We start from the raw sequence: 26,282 nt of genomic DNA, 5'->3' as shown, positions 1-26,282 counted from the left end.
TACGATTCTATGTAATAGGGAAAGACAAATCACCAAAACATATGGTAGTTTCAATGACACAAAGAAGAAGAGTACAAAAAAGGACCAGAGACATAGGAAAAACAAAGCCCTAAAGTAACATGGAAATAAATATACTTGTACAGTTCACACAACACATTTAAAGTCAAGGTGGTGTTGCCTCAGGAGTCAATGACGACCAGTTGGGACTGGAGTAAGTTAGAACTGTGTTAGCTATGTCATAAAAAAAACTCTGGCTGTGGAATTTTGTAAGCTCTGAAAAGTTTAGGGAGCCATGTGAAATTAGGGAGCCAACTTCTGAGATCAGCTCAGCTGTGAACCTTAACTTATCTAAACCAAGCACATTAAGTCTTTTCTCACTAGAAAGAAACAACAGTGACCCCTATACTCCCCACCCCCATAAGCATATGTTCACTTTTAAGTTTTGGCATACTATTTGTCTTGATAATACCACTGGAGCTATATTGAGATAACAGAAATAAGACACTACTAGTGTGTTAGCAATCCTCCCTCCTTAGCATACTGTTCATCTTTAAAATACCAATGGAGCTATATGGAGATAACAGAAATAAGAAACTAGTGAGCAATCCTCCTCCTGTCCACCTTATTTTCCAAGGTCAAGCTCTTTCATGAGTTGTTGAATAGAGCACAAAGTTCAGCCCACAGACAGAAGAAATCATTTCCATAATTATCTGTTTACTAGACCAGTGACAGGTTTCAGAGTAGCAGCAGTGTTAGTCTGTATCTGCAAAAAGAAAAGGAGTACTTGTGGCACCTTAGAGACTAACAAATGTATTTGAGCATAAGCTTTTGTGAGCTACAGCTCACTTCATCGGATGCATGAGAGACCAGTGAGACTCCTTAATCTGTCCCCAACCCTCAATCGCCAGTGTGATGGCTGAATTACTGGCATACCACCATACTAGCTTGGACAGCCTAATTTAAATACACTGGGTCAGATACTGATCTCTGTTACATCTAGGTAACGCCAATGAAATCACTCAACTTATCTCTGGATTTACCCACATGTAACAAAGATCAGAAACTGGCCACGAGTTTAGTGAGCACTGTCCAAGACTAGGAAGATTAAATACAAATTTACATTAGAACTAACTCCCACTACCTGAGTTACAACTGACCCATGTCTAGTTAAATTCAAACAGATAGGTAAAACCCATCACTTTGATTTGTAATCCTTAACTCTTTATGCTTTGAGGAAGTTCAATACTAATTGAAAGTCTGAGACTGTACTGCTCCACAAATCCCCTAAATTCAGTGTTCTGATCTGAAAGGAGTGGGCTGCACAGGAGAACAGGCTATAAGGAAATAAATAGGTTTCAGAGTAACAGCCATGTTAGTCTGTATTCGCAAAAAGAAAAGGAGTACTTGTGGCACCTTAGAGACTAACCAATGCATTTCAGCATAAGCTTTCGTGAGCTACAGCTCACTTCATCGGATGCATACTGTGGAAAGTGTAGAGTATGTATGCATCCGATGAAGTGAGCTGTAGCTCACAAAAGCTTATGCTCAAATAAATTGGTTAGTCTCTAAGATGCCACAAGTACTCCTTTTCTTTTTAGGAAATAAACACTTTCTCATACAGTACAGTCGCAGACCGAACATTGCACTGCTACATTTTAGAATCTAAAGGTACAGCACAGAGAACGCTTTTAGTGGGGAAGTTGGGATTTCCAGCTGCCAATGCATCTTTCACTGACACTTAACAAGAGCTGTGGTTGTGATGACATGATCAATGGGTAAAACCTCTGGATGCAGAATGAGAAAGAGGCACATGGCAATGATAGCCATGGAGGAGCTAAAGGATCCGAGACTTTTCAACATGGATCACAGTTAGATCACTACATATATATTTTTTTGCAATTCAATATTCCAAATATAGCTCATCAGGGAAGGGATCATATTGTCGTCCGTGCCTTGTATTTCAATGACCATGTCAGTGCTTTAATAATTATAGTAATATTAGCAGTACATAAAATATGTCAGACATGCATAATCTGTGTGGCGATTTAATAGGGATTTTCTAGTCCTGATCCCTTTACATTTCACCATTGGATGTACATTTGCGATATTCATCCTCACAAACCCTCCAATACTCTTCAAGGAATAAATATCCTTTTGTTATACTGTACCCAACCTGCAACTAATTTACCATCTTAAAATAAATGACTCGTATATCCAATTAACTTTTCAAAGACTAATTATAGAAATAAGTTAACTATTTGAGCTTTACATTTAATAGATTCCTGACAAATATAGATCATCACGTGATTAAGGTTGCATACACCTGAACAAAAGCGAATCCCTTTATTGATCCCATTTTTCCTGTTGCAGAGGTCTCTATATACAGGACAACCTGGGTACAACCGACTGAGTTAAGGGGGTGCATGCATGTGCGCACACACAGACTCAACTAGGAATTTCTTTACTCTTTTTATTTTGCAAAACAAAATTAGCTCTTTTTAATGTAGTTTGAATTTAATTTCTTTGGAGTTTGAAAGTGCCATTAAGAATAGGAAAAGATGGTCACCATGCTTTTCACTTTGTTAAACCATACCATAATTCTTGAAGAAACCACCCGGAAATCAAACAGTGGTGCCAGTAAGTATTATAAACACTAAACAATGATGCAATTCATTCTCTGGAGCAATTTCAAAAGAGTGAGTCCTGTTTTTCATCTAAAGCATTAGCATATCGGTTTCAAAGGAGATACATCCTAACAGCTATGCAATACACAGTGCATGCTAGAGACCACTTACTGTACAGGTACAGTATCTTTTCTAAGGTTAAAAACTTGCCTTTTTAATGCTAACAGTGATATCTACATCATGAACCAATGGGCTGAGAATTTTTTTTTTTTTTAAATTAGAAACTCAGGTGACAGAACACAAAGCAAAAAAACTGTTTTGTTTGATTTTTTGCATAAATTAAACACATTTAAAAAGGATTTTAATGACATTTAAGAAAAAGCTTGTGTATCTGCTTGCAGCATACGGTATATTTTTAGCTGAGCGATAGATAGATAGATAGAAAAAAACAAAAATGGGGGTTTATCATGCAAACAATGGAAACCTGTGAAAACAGTTGCTCTAATGTAGTGCACAGGTATGCCACCTTCTGAGTAATACAGTCCTAGGGACATGTACACCAGTTACATTTACCCACACATTATGCCAGATAGCTCTTGATCAAACTGTAAAAACAACAGGAGCAGATTAAAGATAAGATTAGATAAAACAGATTAGCGATTATTTTTGAAAACTCATGGAAGATGGGAGAGATTCCAGAGGACTGGAAGAGGGCAAATATAGTGCCAATCTATAAAAAGGGGCATAAGGACAAACCAGGGAATTACAGACTCGTCATCTTAACTTTAGTACCCAGAAAGATAATGAAGCGAATAAACCAATCAATCACTCTGCAAGCACATAGAAGATAATAAGGTGATGAGTAACAGTCAGCATGGATTTGTCAAGAACAAATTGTGTCAAACCAACATAGTAGCTTTCTTTGACAGGGTAACAAGCCTTATGGGGGGAGGGGGGGAGAGAAGTGGTAGATGTGGTATATCTTGACTTTAGTAAGGCTTTTGATACTGTCTTGTATGATCTTCTCATAAACAAACTAGGGAAATACAGCCTAGATGGAGCTACTATAAGGTGGGTGCAAAACTGGTTGGAAAACCATTCCCAGAGAGTAATCATCAGTGGTTCACAGTCAAGCTGGAAGACTATATCGAGTGGGGTCCCACAGGTATCGGTCCTGGGTCCGATTCTGTTCAATATCTTCATCTATGATTTAGATAATTGTATAGAGAGTACATTTATAAAGTTTGCGGACGATACCAAGTTGGGAGGGATTGCAAGCACTTTGGACAACAGGATTAAAATTCAAAATGATCTGGACAAACTAGAGAAAAATGGGGACAAATTGGAGAGCAAGAAAAATCATTAAAGGGCTAGAAAACATGGCCTTTGAGGAAAGACTGAAAAAACTGAGTTTGTTTAGTTTGGAGAAGAGAAGATGGAGGGGGGACAGAGTAGCAGTTTTCAAGTACATAAAAGGTTTTTACAAGGAGGAGGACAAAAAATGTTGTTAACCTCTAAGAACAGGACAAGAAGCAATGGGCTTAAATTGCAGCAAGGGAGGTTTAGGCTGGACACCAGGAAAAGCTTTCCAACTGTCAGGGTAGTTATGCACTGGAACAAATTTCCTAGGGACACTGTGCCATCTCCCTTATTGGAGGTTTTTAAGATTACACAAACACCTGTCAGGAATGGTCTAGTTATTACCTAGTTCTGCCTTGAGTGCAGGGGACAGGACTAGATGACCTACTGACCCTTCTAGTCCTAGACTTGTATGACACTATAAATGGGACTCAGATCCTCCGAAGTTCCAGATCTTCTGTCCCCAAGGCAGCCGAAGGCTATGTCTACAGTATAGCCGGGATCGACGCTCTGAAATCGATCCACTAGTGATTGATTTAGCGGGTCTAGTGAAGACCCACCAAATCAACAGCAGATTGCTCTTCAGTCAACCCCAGTACTCTACCCCCAACGAGTAAGGTAAGTCGATGGGAGAGTTTCTCCTGCAATCCCATGGTGCAGAGCAATACACTTTGCAATCAGCACAGTGACCTAGCACCTGTGTCAATATGCCTTTTTGCATGGGTGTGGAAGTCCCAAATGGCACGTGTTGGAAAGTGGAGTCAAGACATGGCCATGGCAATGATGCCAAAACCTCATCCATGCAATGGAAATTAGGGAGCAGAGTAGCCATTTTCTTGAATTTCTGTGCTATGCAGCTCCATACAACTTCCCAGTATGAAAAGTAGCACCATGCTAAGCTGAGTGTTTCTCTAACCTGTCCTTCAACCTCCCACCCCAGCCTCTAATCAGCAGTAACCCTTTAACTACACCTGTTTGAAATATGTATAGTTAAAGCAGTACAACCCTTAGTGTGGATGCAGTAGTTATAGTTACATAAAGATGCTTTTCCCCCATAAACGTAGGGGAAAATATACCCCCTACACACTGAAACAGTTAAACTGAACAAGAGAAAGAAGTTCTACTATAGTGAAGGTTGAGAGTTGCTTACTGTTTAACAGACTATTCCTATGTGCTCTAAAATCCACATGCTGACTCAGATTGTTTTTAAATTTGCTATGCCCAACAGGTGCAGAGTAGGGATAGAGGTCCAAATCTGGGGTCACTTGAATAAGGGGTTCCTGAGATACAGCACTTTTTTTTTTTTTACAGCGTGTGTTAATAAAATCTACTTTTTCCCCCCTAGCTTTTTTGTGCACATCTGGGGCTTAAACTATGGTTCTAATCCTCCCCAAAAGTATCACAGTTGTTTGGGATTTATCTCAGCTAGTGCATGGCACCCACCGCACCTGTGGGCTGGTTATGTTGAAGAAATTATTCAGGGCTAAGTTAGGAATTCTGAGAGGGGTTTCTTTAGCTTCAGCCAAAGGGTACATCTACACTGCAACTGGGACTGCATGCATAGGCATAATCTGAGTTAAGTCACAGTGGAACAGGTGGCAGCATGGGCTAGCTGTAGGACTACGTACATAGGGTTCCAGGTGGGACTGTACGGTGGCAGCTAACTCACACCACTACTGCTATACTGCTAGTTTGAGCGAGTTAACTAACTCAGGTATGCCTGCACATGCCGCAAATGTGCCTTCCAAGTGCTGTGTAAACACACCCAGAGACAATGAAATGCACATGTACAGCATAACTAAAGGCTTTTAAAGAGCCAAAGTGTTTCCAGGCAGTCTGCTGTCACAGGGCTTGTCTACACTTGAAACGCTGCAGAGCTACAGTTGCATCGCTGTAGTGCTTCAATGTAGACACTCAATACAGCAACAGGAGGTGTTCTTCCACTGGCATAGTTAATCCACCTCCCCAAGAGGTGGTAGCTAGGTCGATGGAAGAATTCTTCCATCAACCTAGTGCTGTCTACATCAGGGGTTAGGTCAGCTGAACTCCAGCGCTCAGGCGTGTGGATTTTTCACATCCCTGAGTGACGTAGCTGGGTCGACTTAACTTTTGAGTGCAGATCTGGCTATAGTAACTGGGTGGCCCAATGACACATGCTGTGGTCACTGCACCAGAGCCAGTGCTTAACTTATGCCGGCACTTCCCAGGGCTGAGCCCCAGCACCTCTAGGCTTGGCACCTCCTGCCTCAAGCTGGTACATACACTACTCAGAGCCCCAGCACCTTCCCATGATCCTCGAAGGGTGACAGGGGCACTGCGTGGCAAAAAAGGGGAGTGGAGCTAAGGTCCATGTGAGGGGGCCTGGAACAGCAAAAGGTATGAACAACGGGTGATGGAATGAATGTTGGAGCAGTGCTAGAGCAATGAAGGGAAGATGGGGATGAAAAGGAGGGGGTCCGATGTGCAGTAGGGAATGTCAGGGGGCTTCAGCTCTATCGCCCAAAACCCGCCACATCATTCACTCCATGTTTGTCTCGCACTTCAAAAAACACCCTCAATGACTCCACATCACGCCCTGCATTCCCTCCCCAGCTCCTCAACCTGCAGGTCCCATTCCAACAACTGCCTCTTCATGGGGAGGAGGGAGATGACAAGATGCTGTAGAGGCAGTGAAGGGACTAACATGCAGATAGTGCATTCTGTGGTTGAAGTAATCGTTGCCAAAGAGCCCGAGGCAGAGAGTTGGCCTTTGGTACATGTGGATGCTGAGATATTTAAAAAAAAAAAAAAAAAACACAAGGAAATTAAAACACACTCAGCTACACTCAAACTTCTGAAAATAGGAAATCCAAGAAGTTAAGGAATACGCCACCCCTGCAACACTACCTTACCTTGAGCAAAACCTGACATGCCTACACACACACACATACTAAAATTCTACAGATGCTACAGAACACTCAGGGAACAGGGTATATGAGCATTGCACAACAAAGCCTAACATCTTGTCTTTGTTATCGCAAGGCTCAGGTTGAGGTCAGGCATCGCAAAAAGGAGCTGCCTACACTCCAACTCTGAGCTAATCCATTCAAATCAACTTAGAATTCAGTGTTCTGAGGTTTCAGAGTAACAGCCGTGTTAGTCTGTATTCGCAAAAAGAAAAGGAGTACTTGTGGCACCTTAGAGACTAACCAATTTATTAGAGCATAAGCTTTCGTGAGCTACAGCTCACTTCCTCAGATGCATATCGTGGAAACTGCAGCAGGCTTTATATATACACAGAGAATATGAAACAATACCTCCTCCCACCCCACTGTCCTGCTGGTAATAGCTTATCTAAAGTGATCATCAGGTGGGCCATTTCCAGCACAAATCCAGGTTTTCTCACCCTCCACCCCCCCACACAAATTCACTCTCCTGCTGGTGATAGCCCATCACCATAGTGTTCTGAGGGGCACCAAGCACCACCAGGCAATCTCAACTCTCAGGGCTTGTCTACACAATGTAGCTTTTAGCAACAAGGCTGTGTCGACACATCCTTGTTGCTAAAATTCAGCGTGTGTAAAACGCTCTTTGTCAGCACTTCTGTCGACAAAAAACCTCCAGCCATGCGAGTGGCGTTAGTTTTGTCAGCTGGAGAGCGTTCACACTGCCACTTGTGTCAGCAAAACTTGTGTCTTTCACCAGGGGCGGGGACACGACTACTTTTTTAAGTACCTGTGAAAGACAAAAGTTTGTCTACAACTTTGCAGTGTAGACATACCCTTAATAAAGCTTTGGGACATTTAACCTGTACAAAAACTGTATTTACCTGCAAACTAAGGACTAGTCTACAAACAGAAATGATGCCTTTGAAAGGTGCAAATTGCCCAATTCTTCTCTATAGAGGTGTTAATTCTAAAGTCTGGTGACAACGTAATGTCAGTGTTAGCTATTTCACCACTAACCATTTAAATAGAAACTTTCATTTAGTCTGGGATGGGGGCAGGATATAGAAGGGAAGTTATAGAAGAGAGTGGTGTTATGGACAGATCTTGAGAAGAGTGCCAATATTTTTGTTCCCTGTCTGAGCCCAGGGCAGGAAGATGGATGAGATGCCTTCTCCAGCTCTACTTTCTAACACAGATATACTTAAAAATGGACACACACATAGGAAGAGAATATTTATGTATAAAATGAAAATATGCCTTAAGGTACTGCCCGAAATTGGCAGCAGCATGGAGCCTGACCACCACCAGTAGGCGCTCTTAGAGGCACTGCATTGGGCCAGATTCTCCCACTGCAGGATATGAGTAACTTCCATTGATTTCAGTGGAACTTGCTCACAACTTGCAAGGGGGAAAGAATAAATCCCATTGTAATTTGGGGTGGAATAGAATGCCAGTGGCATGTGTAGGGGGTAAAACAGACGTGGGGAAGCTAGTCACACCCTTCCCTTGTGTGCTGGTGTTGAACATAATCTGACCTGTACAAACTATGAACTACTCTGCTAAAGTTAATTGTTTTGAATATAATATTTCTCTTCTCTCAAAGGCATATTCTCTATCCGCTCCATGTGTATAACTCTTATTGATGTTAATTGATGTCCTGCATTCTCATCAAGAAGAGAGCATACCCCTTTCCAGATGTCTAAATATGTTTAAATCCCCTTCCTAAGGGAAGACTTTGCCTAAATTGCAACAAGCCTAGCCAAAATTGATCATTTACACATTTGTACAAACCAAAGAAACCAAACCTAACCACACCATTGTTGTTCCAAGCTGCTCAGTGTGTTTTCTTTCGCAGTTTAGGATCATAACACAAGATTAAAATAAAGTGTGTGAAACCTTTTTCTGTGTTCATGTTAAAGAAAGAAAAACTCCACTGACAGCTGCTGAGAGAATGTTAAAGATAACAATTATGTAGTGGAAATATTAGATTTGCTCCACATTGTCTGTTGCATACAATTGTTCAATAGGACTTTTATTGAAAAGCTGCAAAGCTTTGGGCCTAAATCAACGAGATGAAAGCTCTGAATTTTGATGTATGCTGTTGACTTCCACAACACAGAGCAATTTGTAATAGCTTTGCCTCGCTATTGTTTTCAAAGCTCCTGCTACATCACAAGCATTTATTTCTGACCACAAAATTACATTTATTCAACAGAAAGCAGCTCAGGGTCTTTAAGAGGTTAACTTCTGGAGTGACTGGCTGCTCTCCAGCCTCTGTACTAGCATCAGTGCTAATGCAACAGCACACAACAGCACCCAGGCTAGCCATGATTAATAGACTGCTGAATACGCTGCTTTCCACATACACACACTTTTCATTCCCCTGCTTCCATAGATCATGGACTTATCCTCAAAATATCTGACTGAAATTGAATTTGGCTTCTCTCTAAACCATTCATTTCCTATGTTATGCAAGGTTATATCCTTTTCTGCATGAGCAGAACCAAACCAGCTGCAGCTTTTGAGAAGAAAATGTGTTTTCAATTATGAAGTTGGCCTGAATATTGAACCATAGTTCTACTGCTATTCTAATTGAGCCATCATGGAGTGAATTTACAGGAAAAATCATATCAATCAGGTTTGTAAATTTAACAAAAAGAAATTTAAACAGAAAAGATTGATATTAGCCAAAGAATATTCCTATAAAATGTCTGCATATAGACAATTATTAAATTACTCTACTGACCAAATCAATAGCTTAAAGAGCAATTCAGCTAAGTACTGAGCCAGTGTGCTCTCATCAGAATGGTAATACACCTAAAACTACTTATCTTGAAAGAAGAAAACTAGATATGGCAGTCACAGAAGATCACAGTCTACTCTTTCAGAGTATTTGCCTGAAAGGATGCTCCAAATTAGGGATTACTGTGTTTCTGTTGGATAGTTCTGCTATGCCACATGAAAAGAATGGTAATAACCCCAGGAAATCCTTTCTGAGCCTTAATATCTACTTGATGACATCACAAATATGGATTCAGACATTAAATTTCCACAAAGCAAATTTATTTCTATAACAGAAAGCATAGCCTAAGAATATAAAGCTTTATATTTAGGATTTCATGTGCAAGTGTTTATCTGCTTATATAAACGTGATAACCCATTGCAACCTACTAGGTATTATGTGCACAGAATGTTTATTCAGATGATAACTAGAGGGTGTTTCCTTTCTAAGTTGGAAAAAGAATTACAATCGGATAATAAAATACCCTGGCCATTATTTATTCATTCTGGCTTTTATTCAGCCGAGGATACAGTGATTGAAGAGTTAACTGGAAGCACCCTTAACTTATTTAATGTAAACAAAGAAAAAAATTATTTAAAAAAAGAGTTAAGGTTGAAAGTAGAGTTCAGTTGAGTCCAGATAACACACCTACAAAATTACATTCTTTATAAAATTCTGTACTTTCTAAAAACATTAATGGGCCCCACGGTTCTGTAATTCTTCATCCCTCCCTCTCACACCACCTCACAAGCTTAAGTGTCCCCCCATAAAATTTCCAAAAACATACAAAAGTCAAATATCTAACTTACCAGTTTTGAAGCACAAAGCTTTCTGTGGATTTTAAAAGGAGGGCTTATAAGAGAAATCCAAATGCAATCATCATAAAACAATAATATACTTCAAGTAGACTGTCCATTCCCAAATAAGTCAGGAAGTGTAAAACTGTTTTGTAATATTTTTGCACTTTAGTTTGATATATTGCTTTTTCATCTATGTTACTATATTTGTAACATTACTGTTGTGATAATGTTGTGACCCATCTTCTATGCTAGGCTCACAGAACAAACGTGTGATAAAATCACCACAATACTATGCATTTCAGAACCTTAAGAATTTCATTTTTTCCTTTAGCTAGTGATCCCCAAATGCACCCTGCTTTAATAGGTTTTCTTACTATATTTATTTTAAGTGCATTTTAAAATCTGCGGTATCCTAAATTCTATTTCAGAAGGCTTTTACATTAAATGTTACCAAGAAGAATCTGCAGTTCCAAGATCTGTAGATGAAAACAACTCTTTCCAGCAACTAATGGAAACTGTTTGTTACCAAATATCCAGTTTCCATCTGCAATTTCTCCTGATTGAGATAAACAGCCATAGAATACAAAACATTCTGGCTGTGTTTTTTTTAATTTATAAATATGCATCCATATTATGCAGGGAAATACAAAGAAAACAATTTGAGAGATCAAACTAAAAGCAAAAAATCTACTACTGAAGGAAACCAATGAATATGTTTAAAGAAATTAGCTAACAGCAAGTATATGTGCTGAATGCTCCACACATCATCCATAGGGAGGACTGTGAGAACATAAGTCATTTTAAGTTTACTGTCTCCTCCAAGCCATGTCTGGTCCACTGATGTCACATGCTCCCCCATTCCAAGATATCTCCCAGCATGAACTATGCTCATGATGTCACAGCCACCATGGAGCCCAACTGGAGCAGAGAGCCATCCTACAGCAGACCTGTAAATGCTTGTTTCCCCTTCTATGGCAGAAGTTTGCTAAACATTTAATACTATACTTTTACATGCCAAAGGACAGTCAATGGGTATTTCCAACAGTATAAGAATATTTTAAAACCCTGCAAAACTATTCTGTATCTAAAAGGGGAAAATGATATTTACCTGACCCCTAAAAGGCCCTTTTACTTGGGCTCTGTGGAGCATTCAGCACATAAGCTTGTAATAAGCTATTCAATAAGACTAACACTTGCAAACCAACTGTAGATAGTTGAATTATGACTTGACAGAAACCAGGCTAATGTTTTTTTATTTACTGAAATAATTTCATATTAAGGCTGATACACTGTTTTCTAAGAAACACCATGGTTGAGAGTCATCCATTCTATGTTTATATATAGTTGACATTATGAGGGTAGTTATGCTGGAGATAAAAGGAGTTTCTAAGGCCTGTCTTAGAGAGATTCACACCACTGTGGACTACATAGATGCAGTTACAACAGACATGCTGCACTAATATCAAATGAGGTTTATACTAGCATGTCTTACTCTGGTAATTTACCAGAGCAAGTTAAACCGGTACAATCTGTGATTTACATCAGTGCAGCAAGTCTACAGCAGAGATTTGCTTTGCTGCAACACTGATATATTTATATAAGTGCAAATTTCTCTAAAATAGATCAGACATGTCGGGAGAATCTTCTTTAAATGTAGCAGGATCAGGGTTTATATGACACTGTATTTCAAGGAATCCCTGTTGAGGTTACAGGGACAAACCATCCCGATGTGTCAAAAGAATAGTAAATATGACAGGCGACCAGCTTGGCTTAACGGTGAAATCCTAACGGATCTTAAACATAAAAAAGAAGCTTACAAGAAGTGGAAGGTTGGACATATGACCAGGGAAGAGTATAAAAATATTGCTCGGGCATGTAGGAATGAAATCAGGAGGGCCAATCGCACCTGGAGCTGCAGCTAGCCAGAGATGTCAAGACTAACAAGAAGGGTTTCTTCAGGTATGTTGGCAACAAGAAGAAAGCCAAGGAAAGTGTGGGCCCCTTAATGAATGAGGGAGGCAACCTAGTGACAGAGGATGTGGAAAAAGCTAATGTACTCAATGCTTTTTTTGCCTCTGTCTTCACGAACCAGGTCAGCTCCCAGACTGCTGCGCTGGGCATCACAACATGGGGAATAGATGCCCAGCCCTCTGTGGAGAAAGAGGTGATTAGGGACTATTTAGAAAAGCTGGACGTGCACAAGTCCATGGGGCCGGACGAGTTGCATCCGAGAGTGCTAAAGGAACTGGCGGCTGTGATTGCAGAGCCATTGGCTATTATAACTCATGGCGAACGGGGGAAGTCCCGGATGACTGGAAAAAGGCTAATGTAGTGCCAATCTTTAAAAAAGGGAAGAAGGAGGATCCTGGGAACTACAGGCCAGTCAGCCTCACTTCAGTCCCCGGAAAAATCATGGAGCAGGTCCTCAAAGAATCAATCCTGAAGCACTTACATGAGAGGAAAGTGATCAGGAACAGTCAGCATGGATTCACCAAGGGAAGGTCATGCCTGACTAATCTAATGGCCTTCTATGATGAGATTACTGGTTCTGTGGATGAAGGGAAAGCAGTGGATGTATTGTTTCTTGACTTTAGCAAAGCTTTTGACACGGTCTCCCACAGTATTCTTGTCAGCAAGTTACGGAAGTATGGGCTGGATGAATGCACTATAAGGTGGGTAGAAAGCTGGCTAGATTGTCGGGCTCAAAGGGTAGTGATCAATGGCTCCATGTCTAGTTGGCAGCCGGTGTCAAGTGGAGTGCCCCAGGGGTTGGGGCAATATCTTCATAAATGATCTGGAGGATGGTGTGGATTGTACTCTCAGCAAATTTGCGGATGATACTAAACTGGGAGGAGTGGTAGATACGCTGGAGGGCAGGGATAGGATACAGAGAGACCTAGACAAATTGGAGGATTGGGCCAAAAGAAATCTGATGAGGTTCAATAAGGATAAGTGCAGGGTCCTGCACTTAGGACGGAAGAACCGAATGCACAGCTACAGACCAGGGACCGAATGGCTAGGCAGCAGTTCTGCAGAAAAGGACCTAGGGGTGACAGTGGACGAGAAGCTGGATATGAGTCAGCAGTGTGCCCTTGTTGCCAAGAAGGCCAATGGCATTTTGGGATGTATAAGTAGGGGCATAGCGAGCAGATCGAGGGACGTGATCGTCCCCCTCTATTCAACATTGGTGAGGCCTCATCTGGAGTACTGTGTCCAGTTTTGGGCCCCACACTACAAGAAGGATGTGGAGAAATTGGAGAGAGTCCAGCGAAGGGCAACAAAAATGATTAGGGGTCTGGAACACATGACTTATGAGGAGAGGCTGAGGGAACTGGGATTGTTTAGCCTGCAGAAGAGAAGAATGAGGGGGGATTTGATAGCTGCTTTCAGCTACGTGAGTGGTGGTTCCAGAGAGGATGGTTCTAGACTATTCTCAGTGGTAGAAGAGGACAGGACAAGGAGTAATGGTCTCAAGTTGCAGTGGGGGAGGTTTAGGTTGGATATTAGGAAAAACTTTTTCACTAGGAGGGTGGTGAAATAGTGGAATGCGTTACCTAGGGAGGTGGTAGAATCTCCTTCCTTAGAAGTTTTTAAGGTCAGGCTTGACAAAGCCCTGGCTGGGATGATTTAATTGGGGATTGGTCTTGCTTTGAGCAGGGGGTTGGACTAGATGACCTCCTGAGGTCCCTTCCAACCCTGATATTCTATGACACATACTTGAGCATGCAGCATTCCATTCATTAGAGAAAAGTAGTACACATACGTAGACTTCTGTCAATATAACAAGATGGAAACCAAAGTGAAAGAGCTTTATAGAGCATTACAGGTCATATAAAGCAATTTTAAATTGCAAGTTCCCATTGTCAAACTGACTTACACGGGTCATTCTTTTTCTCACATGTTGCTATTATATAAGGAACTTCATCTGATAAATTTTTATAATTTTGCTTGGGAAATTAAGTAGTTAAAAAAACATACTGCTTCCAAGTAAAGAAATTACTGCTTGTTTGAGGTACATATTCAGCAGAACGTACAAGGAATCAGAAATATAACCCTCATCAAAAATTGTATGAGTGTGCACTTAATTCCCTATGCAGATTGCTGAAAATATACTCCTAAATTTCTCTGTGCTCTGATGGGAACTTCAACAGTAAAATAATCATCTTGCAGTTTATTACACATTTAGCAAGTGTAACCCATGCCTGCTGGGTGTGGTACACTGTCCCCCTTTAGTGCCACCTAGACCACCGAGCCACATACGGCTCTTCAGAAGTTAACATGCAGCTCCTTGTGTCGGCACAGAGTCTGGGGCTGGAGCGACAGGCGCCAACTTTCCAATGTGCCGGGGGGGGGGGGGGGGGGAGAACAGCTCGCTCACTGCTCAACCCCTGGCACTGCCACAGGCCCTGCCCCGACTCCATCCCTTCCCACCCCCTCCTCTGAGCCTGCCCTGCCCTCGCTCCTCTTCTCCCCCACCCCACGCTTCCTGCATGCCACAAAACAGCTGATCAGGAAGCGCAGGGAGGGAGGGAGTGGGAGACACTGATTGGCGGGGCTGCCGGTGGGCAGGAGGCGCTGGGAGCGGGGGGGAAGCTGGTGGGGGTCTGTTGACATATTACTGTGGCTCTTTCACAATGTACATTGGTAAATTCTGGCTCCTTCTCAGGCTCAGGTTGGCCACCCCTGACCTAGATGTTAATGAGTCTGCTACAACCAGGGGGCTTTTTGCTCATGCAGTAGATGCTCATACACTAAGCTTCAGAGGTCCCAAGTTTGATCCCGCCCACCAACAACCCAGGTTTGTCGGCATTACAAAGTGTGGGCTCATCCCAGCTCATCCACTGGGAAGTCTCGAAAGCTCAGGATGGGCTTCCTCAAATAAGGGAAGAATATAACCTATGCCTGCTAGGTTAGTGAGTCTGCTACAGCCTTAACTAAAAGCCACATGGCTTTTAGCTCACCACGTTTTAGACCACCTAGATGTTAATGAGTCTGCTATAGCCACGTGGCTTTTAGCTCATGCAGCAGATGCTCATACACTAAGCTTCAGAGGTCCTAGGTTTGATCCCGCCCACCAACAACCAGGGTCTATCGGCATTACACAAGTACAAAATTTTGCAGCCGTGGGACATTCTTTGGGGTAAGAGATCTACAACACATAATAAGGTACGAGGTTACAGCCACTATTTACTGGGTCTGATGCACTAATTTCTTTCTTTTTTTTTTTTTTAAGGGGTCTGCGTTTCAGGTAGTTGAAAGCAGCTATCAAATCCCCCCTCACACTTCTCTTCTGCAGACTAAATAATCCCACCTGTAGCTCTCCCACCTGGACACAGCGGGCACAAACTAAAAGCTATCTAGTCCACATTAACTTTTTAGTCCTGTTTAAAGGCCACTCTGGCCAGATCTACAGACCTTAGGTCGGTATAACTATATCACTCAGAGGTATGAAAAATCCACACCCCAAGCAATGCAATTATACTGACCTAACATCCAGTGTAGACAGCACTATGTCGACAGGAGTGCTTCTCCCATCAACATAGCTACCGCCTCTCACTGAGGTTGATTAACTACACTGAGGGGAGAAGCTCTCCCGTCTTCTCTGAAGCACTGGTGCAGCTGCACCACTGCGGAGTTTTAAGTGTAGACCGGCCCTAATTTAAAGTGAACTAGGCACCTTTTAGTTCACGCCCACAGCATCCACACAGGGGAATTACAGCACAGCACACCAGTGAGCACTGCAATTCACACCATTGTAGTCCAAACTGCAGGGCTGTGAAGACATAGCCTTAGAGCACATTACTTTTTAAAGTGTTACAGCCTGATCCAAAGGCCATTAAAATCAATGCAAAAATTCCTCTCTGGCCTAACCACTGTTTGGGAAAACACCACCTGCAATAAGTGCTTCATTGTCAGCCACAGTCAAAACGTACAACTCTGCAGCAGGTTGCAGCCTCCTTTCCCATAAGAAAGGACCTCATGCATCAAAATAATTACAGGTTGACTTTTTGAAATTATGACTATTCTAAAGAGAAAAATGTCTATGGGAACAGAAGTAGTAGCAACAGTTTTAGAACTTTCTGTAATTTTTTTCTTTCAAATACCACCTATAAACATTATGGTCCAAAGAGCTTTTTAGAGTCTAATGTTGGTACATATTTTATATATCGTTTTCCCTCTTCAATGTAAGCCTATATATATTTTATACATGCACATTATTTAATATACATTAACATTTACATTATATTTAGAATCTAAATGGTTTAGGACCTACCCTAGATACAGAGTCTCTTTCCACTATGTCACAGCTGAGATCAGCAGGAGGACCTGACCTGGAGCCCCACTGTTATAAACGAAAGGGGGCTGCCAGCAGTGTTCTCTGTGAGGGCCACTCCCTCCTCCAGGCTTTGAAACTGGCTCTGGACCTTAACCCATAATAGCATGAACCTCAAAGCACATTGTAAAGCTCATCTTTTTTTCCCAGGCATTTGAAAATGAGGTGGAAGGATTGTAATGGTGGGCTCTGTTGGATGCGGTGAAAGATTTCAGTTTTTAAGTTACCTGGTACACTGGTGGTAGGTTATCTTCCATTGTACTGCAGCACTTAGGGTATTTGTAAATGTTTTTAGGTTATGTCAAGGACTCCTTAAACAGGTGTCTTTTTTAAGCATTTGTATAAGCCAAAATATATTCCTTTTTCATATACATAAACACAAACATACATGGACCCTGCTCCTGCAAACTGTTCCATGCTTATAGCAGAGCTCTTGGTCCACACAGCCCCACTGAATGGCTACATCACTCCAGACTGAAGTAAACGTAGGCAATCAGAAGTGACAAGATAAACAAAAGCATAGTCTCTTACCTCCCCCTGGAAACTCTTCAATAATGGAGCTACCTGTTTGCGCAGGTCCTGCAAGACAAAAGCAAAGGGATTCCATCAGGAAACAGCCATTTTTAAAAAGAAGGTATATAAAGAATAATTTTGATCAGAAGAGCAGCACATTGTCAATTTTTTTTCTAATTTTTTGAATACTGATTTGAATATTGATTTTGAAGCTTGATTGTATTTTATGGCAATTTTTGTTTAATCAGAGGTCAGCTAGAATTCATTCTGAACAGGATCATGTTTCCAATGTAATAGTTTCCAGTTTGGTACACACTTATAATTGTTGCAAATAACTGGTTAAAGGCTGTGGTAATGTTGGGCAGAGAGTGAACTCTTTTAGTCTTATAAGTCCATTGGAACAGTGAAGTGAATAATGTGATCTGAAGTAAATTTGTGTGTCCACCTGAAAAGCATTCTAACTACAGCCCTGAATTTAAGTCAAAGTCTCCTTTTGACATGTGTGAATTTGCATTAATGGGAGTTGCACTCAAAAGGAGGAAAGGCCATCAGGAGCCATAGAGTTGCCAACCATCCAGGATTGGTCTGGAGCCTCCCGGAATCAGCACTGATCTCCCGGTGACTATCGCAAGCAATCCAGGAGATTTTAATAGGACATTTTCAGAAAATGACATTACATCATGTGGGGTGGGGGAGGGAATCTCCTGGAAAAGCTTCAGTCAGAGTTGGCAACCCTAAGGGGCCACCACCTTAACCAAGGACAGTTTGGCTTCGCCCCTATTGAAAGAGGGAACTTTTGTAAAAGGCTGCTGTAATTCCAGTGCCTTTGAGAACATGAGCTGAGAACATAAGCCATGAGCTGCACAAATCATCCCAAACAAGTGTCACTGAAACTTTATACCACTTCATACAACTATGCCATACATGTTTTAATACAAAAAGCTGTTTTTCAACCTTTCTAAAAATTGGCTAATTTTTGTATCCTTCCATCTGTAAAATCAGAGTCCCCTAGTTATAATGAATATCAAAGTCAGAAAAACTTTGAAAAATGATCTTTTTAAAAACAAATTTAAATGGCACAATTTCAAGGTTCAATATCTTAGAGACTTCTAGAAAACTTGGTCCTCTTAGAAAGCCAGGAATTTTGTCTTACCAGTGGTAAAAAGCCTTTTCTTTGAACCCTGAACTTAATTTTGCCCACCCTGGTTCTTACATGAGTGTAATTTCTTGAAGGAAATGGAAACAATTTTCTGGCAGATTAATTTTTTTTTAATGGCAGTTGTTTGAAGCCATTTCATATTCCAATTCTCTGAAGCTGTTTCAGAGGGTTTGTATATCAGAAGTCCTAACTGGGATGAATTAGTGCCCAGAATGCAGGTGAAGGTGTCAAAGACAAATGATTAGTTGAAGAACTATGTTGTAAGTATAATTTATCACACATTCTTTCAATTTCAATGCATGGTTTTGCACTGTATCGTATGACTATCACCTTACAGTACACATCCATCTCATGATAAGAATACCGTGGTAGCCATATAAAACTCTCTTTAGCACCCAAATAAAACACTGATAGTTCAGTCCAAAGAGGACTGTGAAGAGGTTACAAAAGTAACTCAGGAAACTGGGTGAACGGGAAACACAATGGCAGATGAAATTCAATGTTGATAAATGCAAAGTAATGCGCAGTGGAAGCATAATCCCAACTATACATACAAAATGGTGGGATCTAAATTAGCTGTTACCACCCAAGAAAGAGATCTTGGAGTAATTGTGGATAGTTCTCTGAAAACATCTGCTCAATGTGCAGCAGCAGTCAAAAAAGCTAACAATGTTAGGAACCATTATGAAAGGGACAGGTAATAAGACAGAAAATATCAAAATGCCACAATAGAAATTCACAGTATACTCACACCTTGAATACTGCATGCAGTTCTGGCCACCCCGTTTCAAAAAAGATATACTGGAATTGGAAAAGATACAGAGATGGGCTGCAAAAATGATTACAGACATGGAAAAACTTCCATACAAGGAGAGATTAAAAAGACTGAGACTCTTTAGTTTAGAAAAGAGGTGTATAAGGGGGGTAGGGATATGGTAAGTCTATAAAATCATGAATGGTGTGGAGAAAGTAAGGAAGGAAGTGTTTACTCCTTCACATAACACAAGAACCAGAGGTCACCCAATCAAATTAAAAGGCAGAAGGTTTAAAACAAACACAAGGAAGTACTTCTTCACACAACACATAGTCAACCTGTGAAACTTGCTGGTAGGGCAGGGGTGGGCAAACTTTTTGGCCCGAGGGCCACATCAGGATTGTGAAACAGTATGGAGGGCCAGGTAGGGAAGGCTGTGCCTCCCCAAACAGCCTGAATGATTTATTACATCACAACACAAAAACAGCAGACATTTAAATAGGTCAGAATTTAAAGTATCAAAGCAGTGATAAATACTTCAGGCTAACAAAGCTTCTATTTTAAAGAGCAAAAAGCTTCATCTCAAAGTATAGCATAAGGTCCAAATGAAACCCTGGTGTAACTAATAGTATTGTAACATAGTAATGTTACACCAATTCTGAATTTGACTGAATCATTTTAAAAATGACCTGTGAAATTTGAGTAATTGTTTAAAATTCCAGTTAAACAGATTGCAATTTCTAAGCCTACAGTCAAATATATTTACAACTTGAAACATGGCTCTCCATTCACCCACCTCCAAGTTCTAACATCAGACTTCCAAATGCATCCTCCAAGTAGGCAAAATACTAACAAGCAGGATTACATGACATGGTGGCAGAAATACTTGTGCCACGTTTATTCTACAGCGTCCACCATTAGTAAAACTATGTTTACAAAATTTCCTGGGGTAGATGCATCCTATGAGCGTATACGACATTCCCTTTATGGGCTCTGACATTCAAAGTGATTCAGCCAATCCTCTATTAGAGGGTGCTATTGAATTGGGGACCAATTATAGTCAGTCTTTGGGTTTGCTGGAGTGGTGATCACTTAATTCAGGATATTGAAACATGTAAGAGGCTTTGATACCTTGGAATGGTAGCTAAGGGCAATAAAGGTGTGGCACTTAACACTCTACATCTTATCTCCTTTCATGTAACAATAAACTTTGAGAAGAATGACCCAAAAAAAAAAAATCTTATATTCTGCTCCAGTATTTTAAAAACACCCAAAATAAGTGCACCTTTGAAAAGAATGGTAAGTAAACTGAACTGAGTATCACACACCAGAAGAAATGACCATGCATTTTCACCTACTCGTTATTTTTGCAAATTGTTTTAGTTTGGTCTAGTAGTTTTATAAGTGCTTACTAGGCTAACTGGCATTAAAACTTCAGACATCTCACAAAAGAGAGAGGAAGTAAAAATAAAACCACAAAAGTAGTCAGAACTACGTTTGCCCCGAGTCACCAGCTAAATCACTCCTGCTAGATTTATTTTTGGCAGTTTGAGAAATTACTTACCAGACTATGGCTCCAAATATTATACTAATGTCAGATATAATTCTACCTTCTCTGCCCTAAACTGGACAAAAATAAGGACGCTCAATTCTGACCCATAGGAACCTGTAATGTTGGTTAGCAAGGACACGATATGATTACATTTATCCTTTTAAAATGTAGTGGCCTTTACTGTCTGGGCTGTGATCAAAATAAGAGCTGCAACCAAATCCAGCCCTCACACACAGCTCTGTAGCATATCACTGTGATTCAACACTACAGCTAGAAAGGGTACATTCAACTGAACATTAGAACAAATGATAATTTGTCAACACAAATGCATCAAAGACTGTACTCAAGTGCTCCTATACGATCAAATTAGAAGCATATTTTTCCTTGCCATCTAAATGTGCTCTCTCTGTGGATGATTTATCAGGACACTGCTTTTTTCAGAAAGCTCCTCTATCAGAGACGAACTCAGCACCCCAAAAAAGTATGAATTAGTATGTTGTAGCGCTATCAAGATCAAATCTGTACAACACTGAAGGCCAATATGGTATCTCTTCTCTTTAAAGTAAGAAGAAACAACCAGTTTTACATTTTGATAAAAGAGCTACACAATGAAATCTGAATCCCAATAATTTTTTTAACTCCTTTTTCATTGGCATTAAAAATAACCCTTCAGACAATGAAGCAACAGTAAACCTAGGATACAAAATTGGACACCAAATTTGTCTTTTTGATATCCAGATTGTATTATTTATCTATTACCATCTTCATATATTGCACTGGTGTATGCAGATATACCAACACTGCACTTTTAATTTACTTTATCTCTGAAGCTACACAGGACCTTTTGCTTTCTCTTAGGCTTTGTCTGCACTACACAGCTTTGTCGCTAGAAGTCAGACAGCGTAATTGCTGTTTGTTGGCACTTTTGCCAACAAAATACTTCCACCCCCTACAAGCGGGGTTCACGCTGTCAACAGGACAGCACTCCTGCCAACAAGCCATTTACACTGCCACTTGCCACAGCAAAACTTGTTTTTGGGGGGATGGGGGAGGAAGACTTTAAGCACCTGTGAATGACAAGGTAGTGTAGACAGGCCCTTAGACTACTTGATCTCATGTACGTCCAAAAAGCTCATCTCTAAAATGCCACAACAAAAGCCCTGTGACCCTGGTTTGGTAAAGTGGTTTTACAACATTGTCTTGACCTGTACAGCTTTATCATCAACAAAAGTACTTTATCCATTTGAGGGGGGAAGACGGGGGGGACACAAGCACTAGGGCAGGGAAAGTGTTTCACCCGTTACCTATGGTGCCGCATTTTCTATGATCTGTCCTCTAGATTATCTATTCTAGGTGCACGTTGGCTGGTGAATGTCAGTTTCTGGCGGAGAAATCATAATGAGAAGCAGCCCAGTTGTATCAGCATCAGTGACATCATTAGTTCAGCTGTCACATTCTATTTTGGAGCTGGCTCATCACAAGAAGATGCTAAGGCTTTTCTGCCATCTTACCCTTTTGCATTTCCTTCCTTGTTAGTTCCTTATTACATGTAGCCTAACAACTGGCCCTACACTGAAAATTGGTAAGGCTGAAAATTATGACTCCAGATGCTTTCCTATGAGACTTAAAAACAAAAAGTAGAATACTTTGGGGGGGGGGGGGGAAGGTATTTGTTAGCTCAATCCACATTACCACTTAAAGGGGACAGCCAGTAGCAAACCTCTCTTCTAGCCAAAAAGTATTTGTATACAGCATACTGTTTATTTCTTTAGAATGGGAAAATATTGCCCAGGGGAGAATTGCACGCGCTTGGGCCACACATCTATTATCTCAATATATGATTGAAACTCTATTTTATTTGCATACAGCTAAAAAAATAACCCAGTAACCAAGCACAAAGCATTTGATGAGGAAAGTCATGCTCAACTTTGGAGGCGTGTTGCTTACATGCTTTAAGGCCCCAAACTGTATCTCAAAGTTTACAGGCAACATGGAAATTGACAAGTTAAATCTGAATGCTGTCGCTTCTAGTTAGAGTTCCGCTGGCCACCTTACAAATATCTGGCATGCGTATATGCTTCACCCAGTTAGAGGCAAAATTAACTACTAAATGGTGGTCATCTGAAGTTTGACTAATAACCATAAATAACACATAGGCAGAGATTACAGTATTTTATTACTTGTTTCCAGTTGTGCCCACAGATAAGTCTTCTGTGAATGAATACAAAGCCAGTATACCTTCCCCCTCACAGGTAAACAATTTTGAAAAAAAATATTAATGGAAACATCTACGCCTTTTTTTGTGTAATAAACTTCACTGGAATCAGTTTAGCCCTTCAAATTGAAACCCTAGTTGCATACACAAGCAGATATTGCAGAGGAGCTGAAACAAGGTATTTATTTCCTAAAATAAGGCACGTTAAAAATCATATAATCAAACAATTCTGTTGCTCAATTTATGGTATGATTTAATGAGATGTAAAGCTTCTTGTTGCTTAAGGCTGCTAAAACCTTTACTTGGTATCTAATCATTAGAGAATGATTCATGTTGCTATCAATTTAATATGATACTTTTGGTCATTTTAACAGATGAGAACACATTAACACTCCAGCTTCTCCTCTGTACAAAAAAAATAATTTAAAATTACATTTTATAGGTAAGTTTCTACCTATCATACTGATAAATAAATAATCTTGATTTACAGTAGCAGAATGTATACCACACTTCTTTCAAAAAGATTTCAGTTCACATATCTCGTGAAAATTCCATTAGCTTTAATTATTTATTAGCAGAAGAATTAGATTACTGTTCTTGACCTATTTTTTCAGAATATGGGTCCACCAGCAGTGAAATGAAAGTATATTCTATTTGTGAAAAGGCTGATTTACTGGGGATTCCAGTTTAAAAGTATGAACTATCCCCAAAACAAAGAAATTAGAATGTTGTACCCCACCAAAGAATCTTCTATGTAGTAGGCAGAATTCTCACTCTGAGTTCCAATATTATTAAACATAAAAGGTTTCTTTGAAAAAGATGGATGTTCAGTCATCTAGGTCCTAATCCTGCAAAGCTTTAGTTATGTGAGTAACCCTAGAAGAAGGTGGAGGAAAAGATCAAGTCTCTAGAAGGGAGGTTCAGCTTTCTTAGTAGCATCATGCCCATTTTCATCAAACCCTGCAAAGGAGCGCTCAAGCAGGTTATGGGGCCTCTGTGTGGATTGTCCATGAGTCTGCAGAGTTTCTGGGCAGACCCAAAGGTCTAATCAGTAGATATGGGGGAGAGAAGCAAGACCTTGCACCCCTCCCAGCAGAAAAACATGAGGGGAATCTCTGTAAGGAGATCTTTGCAGAGATTTCCTGCTGAAACCACCTCCAGTATTTGTTTTTCTCTTTTATTTACCATGAGCATGTGTGATCTGGCCCATTGACTTCAATGGAACTACTCAGGAGAGTCAGACTTTGAAGGCTCTTATAATTTCTTCCAATTTAGAAACTTGTAAGCTTTTTATTTCTTTTTCTTCTGTACCTATGCAGCAATGTGCAAACACTTATTGATTACCTTCAAAATTGTTTACAGCATGAACTGTGCAACAGAAGCACCGTGGTATCCACTTATGTCAAAGCAATTTTTTTATATCACTTTACAGGTCAATTTAGCCAGCTACACATTTTAGAAACATGTTAAAAACCTTATGGTCACTTATAACACAGACAGTTAACATTGGACAAAAATGACATGAACAGAAACAATTATGAAACTTTGAACTGTTGTTGCCAAAAAAACAAATTCATTCAAACAAAGGAGAAACTACCAAAAATATCAAATGACAATCTTTACAAAGGGCTAACATCTATAGCCTGATCATTTTATTTTCTTCAACGTTAAAGATGAGAATTATTTTCTTATGAAGTTCATTTTCAAAATTACAATAAAGTTGCTTTTTCCATCTCCTCACTTGTTGTTAACCTTATCTGTTACATTTTTATTTTCCCAAAGCTCAGTGAGTAAGAACAGATCACCACTGAATGGGAAAGTTGGACATATTTTCAAACAACTGAATCGATTTTAAAACCTATGGATTAACTCTTGTGCTAACAGGGGGTTTCCCTTGCAAATACTTTGTCTTGCTTTACTGCTAATTATCGTGGCACTAAACTACCTCCAGAAGGTGACAAGTGACACTGAATATATGGCTCCACAGATAGAAACCTTCTAACGGGAATGATTTTATGTACATATCCAAGGTCAACAGAGTTACACATCATGTCTAACAATCAACATTCTTTCAGAAACCCTAACAGGTCTAATAGAAGGTATAATCTGTGATCATAAACACAAAGCTGCATTTTTGGCGGTTTGAGGCAAAGTGTAAAATTAGTCAATAGTACAGGGTCTTGAGATGTCTTGAAGGGAGCCGTTCTTATGCTAATGGTAGGACAACCATGCTTCCCAGAAAACCAGGAACGTCCTAATTTTCAGATCTTGTCCCATTATCCCTGTTGGATTTTTAAAAAGGGCATTTTCTCCCAGTTTTCATTAACACCTGCAGATTCTGGCTATCTGAAGGTGCATAACTGAGCTAATGAAACTGAAGACAGATGAGGTGCAAATATGTGCAACCAAACGACTACTCCCAACTTTGTCAAATATTGCTACCCTTTCTTTCTTTATCCCCATGAGATCTCCCCACTCAGTTGCCAAAGCCCTTCTATGAGTATGTCCCTGACACCTTACCAAAACCATGGCCTCCTGTATGATTTCCTTCTTCACCTGCTACAGTTCTCAAATTTTCCATTTTGAAACTTTGTCCACCCTACTTACAGAAGGAGAAAGTTCAAAATACTTCACTCATTCAGAATTAGAGCTTGTATAACAAAAAACTCTGTTCAGTGCAGCATTTGGAACTTTTACAATGTAATTATCATCATGCTTTTTAAACAAAAAACAAAAAACAGAAGAATATACAATGGGCCTAATCAGATCCTGATGCATTCATCTTGCAGAAAATGCATTTAGGTCTAACAGCCCACCATAAGAGACTACAAACCAGTGTCAATCCTGGTTTAAAGGCAGACTTAGACTTACTTTAAAAAAGAAAAGTGTACTACATAAAGAGACAGTTCAGAAAAATAATTTTGCCTGCAATTTTCTGTATTCTGCCTGCTAGTAATGGTGTTTTGTGTTTGAATCAGAGTGCTCCCTAATTTGTCACTCAGTCTCCCCCTCCCTCATCTCCCACAGTAAAATAAGAATCCTGTGATATGTGGTGCAAAGGAAATGTAGACAAAGGATTTGGACTTCCTTGTAAACTCAAGTAGAAGGTAGATGGGCTGAGAAGGCCTGTTCAAAAGCCCACCGAAGTCAGTGGAAGACTTTCCATTTCTTTCAACAGGCTGCAGTTCTGGCCATAAGAGAAGCTATTGTTTCTCTTATGAAAGAGAAATAGCTGGCCAAGAAAACTATGAAAAAAATCACCT

At 40.3% G+C, this 26,282-nt stretch overlaps 1 protein-coding gene across 8 annotated transcripts in view; it reads right to left on the bottom strand.

Moving 5' to 3' along the window:
- Positions 1-26,282, bottom strand: part of CUX1 (cut like homeobox 1) — a 402,508-nt gene that overhangs the window by 225,294 nt on the left and 150,932 nt on the right. For all 8 annotated transcript variants that reach the window (XM_073315649.1, XM_073315650.1, XM_073315641.2 and 5 more), the window contains exon 3: positions 17,358-17,405. In XM_073315649.1, the coding sequence (XP_073171750.1) occupies positions 17,358-17,405 (48 nt within the window). The remainder of the gene's footprint in view (positions 1-17,357; positions 17,406-26,282) is intronic.

The sequence above is a fragment of the Lepidochelys kempii genome, chromosome 17 (genome assembly GCF_965140285.1).
Source record: "Lepidochelys kempii isolate rLepKem1 chromosome 17, rLepKem1.hap1, whole genome shotgun sequence".
Taxonomy (NCBI): domain Eukaryota; kingdom Metazoa; phylum Chordata; order Testudines; family Cheloniidae; genus Lepidochelys; species Lepidochelys kempii.
This window is presented reverse-complemented; position numbering and strand designations above follow the sequence as displayed.